This window comes from Calliphora vicina, chromosome 4, assembly GCF_958450345.1.
Source record: "Calliphora vicina chromosome 4, idCalVici1.1, whole genome shotgun sequence".
Lineage (NCBI taxonomy): Eukaryota > Metazoa > Arthropoda > Insecta > Diptera > Calliphoridae > Calliphora > Calliphora vicina.
This window is the reverse complement of record NC_088783.1, coordinates 109314925-109318608: the sequence shown is the minus strand read 5'-3', so window position 1 is coordinate 109318608 and position 3684 is coordinate 109314925. Positions and strand designations below refer to the sequence as shown.

Sequence of the window (3684 nt, the reverse complement as noted above, 5' to 3'; positions counted from 1 at the left end):
ATAGCTATCAACACCTAAACAAATTATTAAAATACGAACCAATTTGTACCTCAATTTATATTTGTTTTTTAATATATTTCAGTTTATACTAATTGTAACCCTATTTTTAATTAGAATTCTCAAAAGAAACTGAATTTAAGTTTAACGAGAATCAAAAATTTCAAATAGCACTTTCTAGTTGGCATCACAGTCCTCAGATGTTTATAGAACTATGGCAACACTTGCAAAGGTGCCACTCGATTTTTTTTAGGCACCGAGTTGCCAAGACAACAAACAAAATAACGATAAAACTTTGAAATAAGACGTTTTCACTTTGAAAAGAATTTCATTAGCAAAACTAATATATTTTGTAAAGAATACATTATGCCTCGTTTAAAGCCCACCACAAAAATCGATGTTATTGGTAATTTGGATTTGAGTCCCGAAAAAGCTGTGGGTGATTATATAGAATCCAAACAGCAAGATGCTTTTTTTGTGTAAGAATTTTTTTCCATAAAAAAAATGTTGATCAACAACAATAAATTTAAATCTTTAGCAAACCTCCCAATTGGGATTCGGCTGGAGATTCTGTGGAACTACTGTTTATACGCAATGAACGTGAACATGCCGCCATGTTGCGTGTGCAAGAGGAAATGCTGGAAAATGCCAAGAGACAAACGGCTAGTAATACCAGCCGCATACGAAAACTGTACAAAATTCATGGTGATTTGCGTAAACGTTTCATAGAGGTCAACAGCTTTATCAAAGATTGTGTGGACAAGAAACGCATTGCAGAGAAAAAGGTGGCCGAAGAAACTGCCATGCACGAGGTGATAAAAGAGGATATAAAGAAATATAAGAACAGCATACAGGAACTTTGTGAGTTACAAACTTGCTTAATATTAGAATATTTAAAACAATATTTATTTTCCTTAGCCCAATTCCGTGAAGTACTTAAGGCTACCGTCAAAGAATTTGAACCCTATGAACGTGTCCTACAAGAAGTTGTCGATAAATCGGATATTTTTGTGTCTGTCAAAGATTGCATGGATCGTTGTGATGCTTTAAGTGAGTTTTTTTAAACTTATTTGTAAATTTTCATTTGTTACCTTAATTTTAGTGCTAGCCCAAGTGGAAATTTCACGTTTGGAACAGCAAAAAATCCAGGAAATCGAGGAAATGCGCAAACGTATGGTAAAGGTTACCAATGAGGCAGCTCTTACGGTTTTAGGCTTGAAAAACGATTTGGCTGAATTGGAGAGATCTTACAATCAGGCCAGAGCTGAATGTTCAAAATGGGAGAAAATTATGGCCAATGCCAAGAATGCGGTAGCAAATCATGATCTCAATAAGGATAGAGCCTTAGATGGTGTTCACTATATGTATCGTTTGCTGTGTAAAAGGAGAAGTGAGTTTAAATAAAATTTTAAATAAAAATTATGGTACATAGACATTTTATTAATTATTTATTATGATTTATGAGTTTATATAGAAATTTGTATGACCTTTTTATAAATTCCAGAAATTGACCCCGTCTTTCAACGTCATGAGATCGAAAAACAATTAGATTTTATAAAAGATGAAGTGGAATTGCTTTATGAAGTAAATAAGGAAGGGATGAGGTTATTGAAAGAGGGTAAATTATTAAAAACTCCATCAAATGGAAAAGCAAAGGGAAAATGAGGCATCTCAACATACATATTTTATTATTGAAATATTAACAATACAATAAATTGGAACACAATTTTATCTTCTTAAAACATGAACAGAAAAATTCCAGTAAATAAACAGCATTTATTAAATTCTATTCTAGACAAAATTTTGAATCTTTTCAATAAATCCAACATTAATTAATTATTTATTAAAAAACTTTTCGTATTAATCATTATAAAAGTATATTTAGTTTATTAATTACCACAATATAAAAATGCATAAACTGCACAAAATTAATTTAATTTGTTCTTATAAAATCAAAACTAAATATTAGCTAATGCATTCAGATTTGAATACATTGAATAAATTAACCCCTAATTCGATCTAAAAGAAGTATTAATTCTTAATTATTTATTTTAATCTTAAAAACGCATTTTAAAATAAAATAACGGTTTTAAATATGTGATGTCACTTGTAGTAAGTGTTACCAAGTTTTCTTTATTAAAAAGTTATGTCCAGTTCTTTATTAAGGAAAGTGCTGCCAAGTATTTACCATTATTTACATTTTTCTTACAAAGCGCTACCATATCGTCATATTATTAGTACCACCACGTATTTTGTAGTGAAATAACGCCTAAATAAAAGACGTTGGTAGATGTTGTAAAGATGAGATTTTGAAAATTTAAAAATTATCTACAATTGAAATAAATAGATTTTTCAAGATGTAGAGTACTTGGCAACGTAAAGTGTTTAGAAAATAACGAAATATGTATATTAGAAAAGCTATTTTTCTTATTTACATTTGTCATTAATAAGAAAACGATATAAAAGCACCAAATTTTGCCATTATTTCAACATTTACAACATAGAAGACTAAAACAACAAGAATATATAAGAAAATAATGCAAGAAGCATCAAGTTTTGCCGTTATTTTAAAATTTATTTTAATCATTCGATTTCGCACAATAAGTTTATAAATAGTTATTATAAATGATTGATTGAAGCGAAAAACTGTAAAAGCTCAAGGATTGGGAGGAAGACATTTGTAAAACTACTCCAAGACAAGTTAACTTTATATCAAGAGAGTTTAAGAAATTCCCAAATATAACTCCCCTAGATGTTTTCAATTATCTAAAATTGAAAATTAATTCTCGCACGTTCAGGCAAATAAAGCTGGCCTGGTTACTATCTACCATCGTAAAGCATCTTATTTATAAACAAATTTACTACTCCTATTCCAGCACGACAATGACCCTAAACACACCTCCAGGATAGTTAAATCCCTCCAAGTAGTTAAATCCCACCAGATCTCAAACCCAAAACATATGGGAAATTGTAGATCGGACAATTCGGACTCAAAATGATAATTTTATCCGATCCCACTTTAAGGGAATGGCAAAATATTTATTTAATCGGTTTAACGGAATCTGTTTAATGGAACCAGGGATATCCAACAAAATACTCAGTCACTAAAAGCGCCAGGCAATGTTTGTAAAAATTAATTCTAAGTTTCTATTGATTTGTCAATATCATAATAATGATGATTTCAATTTGCTTTCTATTTTCAGAACTTAATTATGTTCTTATTTTTTATAATAATATAATAAAAAAATTCAAATTTGTTTGAATTCGAAATCAAACTAATAATTGAAATATTTATGACAATCCACAGTTATTTAAACATGTTGGACTTAAATTTTAACAATAACTTTGTTTTGTTTTTGCTAATGTACTGGCTAAAAAGGAATTTTATTAATGTTTTAATAAAAACATTTTCTGGCTTTTATATATACTTAACGTTTATATAATAATAGAAGTCGTTTTTTGCAAATATCGTAGATAAAAACGAATTCCCAAAACGAGTTATTGATGCCCAAAGAGTTGCCCTTTATTTTAAGCTAAAAAAAATTACGGATATCTTTAATTATTATTTCATGTGGCATCATTCCTAAAGAACTGTGCTGCCATCACATATTTTGACAACTTAAAAGCTTCCCAATAACATCTGGTAGCACCTTTTACTAAAGTAAAAGCAGAAAAAAACAGGCTAAA

The 3684-nt window shown here is 29.5% G+C and overlaps 1 protein-coding gene across 1 annotated transcript; it reads left to right on the top strand.

The window, feature by feature from the left end:
* Positions 1–279: 279 nt before the first annotated feature.
* On the top strand, positions 280–1767 carry LOC135959011 (uncharacterized). The gene is made up of 5 exons (XM_065509996.1): positions 280–476; positions 536–858; positions 916–1047; positions 1100–1387; positions 1502–1767. Exons 1-5 carry the CDS (start codon positions 364–366, stop codon positions 1660–1662), a joined length of 1017 nt encoding a protein of 338 aa, XP_065366068.1. The 5' UTR covers positions 280–363; the 3' UTR covers positions 1663–1767.
* The last annotated feature ends 1917 nt before the right edge of the window (positions 1768–3684 follow it).

Coding starts and splice junctions, on each gene's coding strand:
- LOC135959011 (XM_065509996.1), top strand. CDS start 364: ATGCCTCGTTTAAAGCCCACCACAAAAATCGATGTTATTGGTAATTTG. Junction 477..535: donor CAGCAAGATGCTTTTTTTGT/GTAAGAATTTTT, acceptor TTAAATCTTTAG/CAAACCTCCCAATTGGGATT. Junction 1,388..1,501: donor TTTGCTGTGTAAAAGGAGAA/GTGAGTTTAAAT, acceptor TATAAATTCCAG/AAATTGACCCCGTCTTTCAA.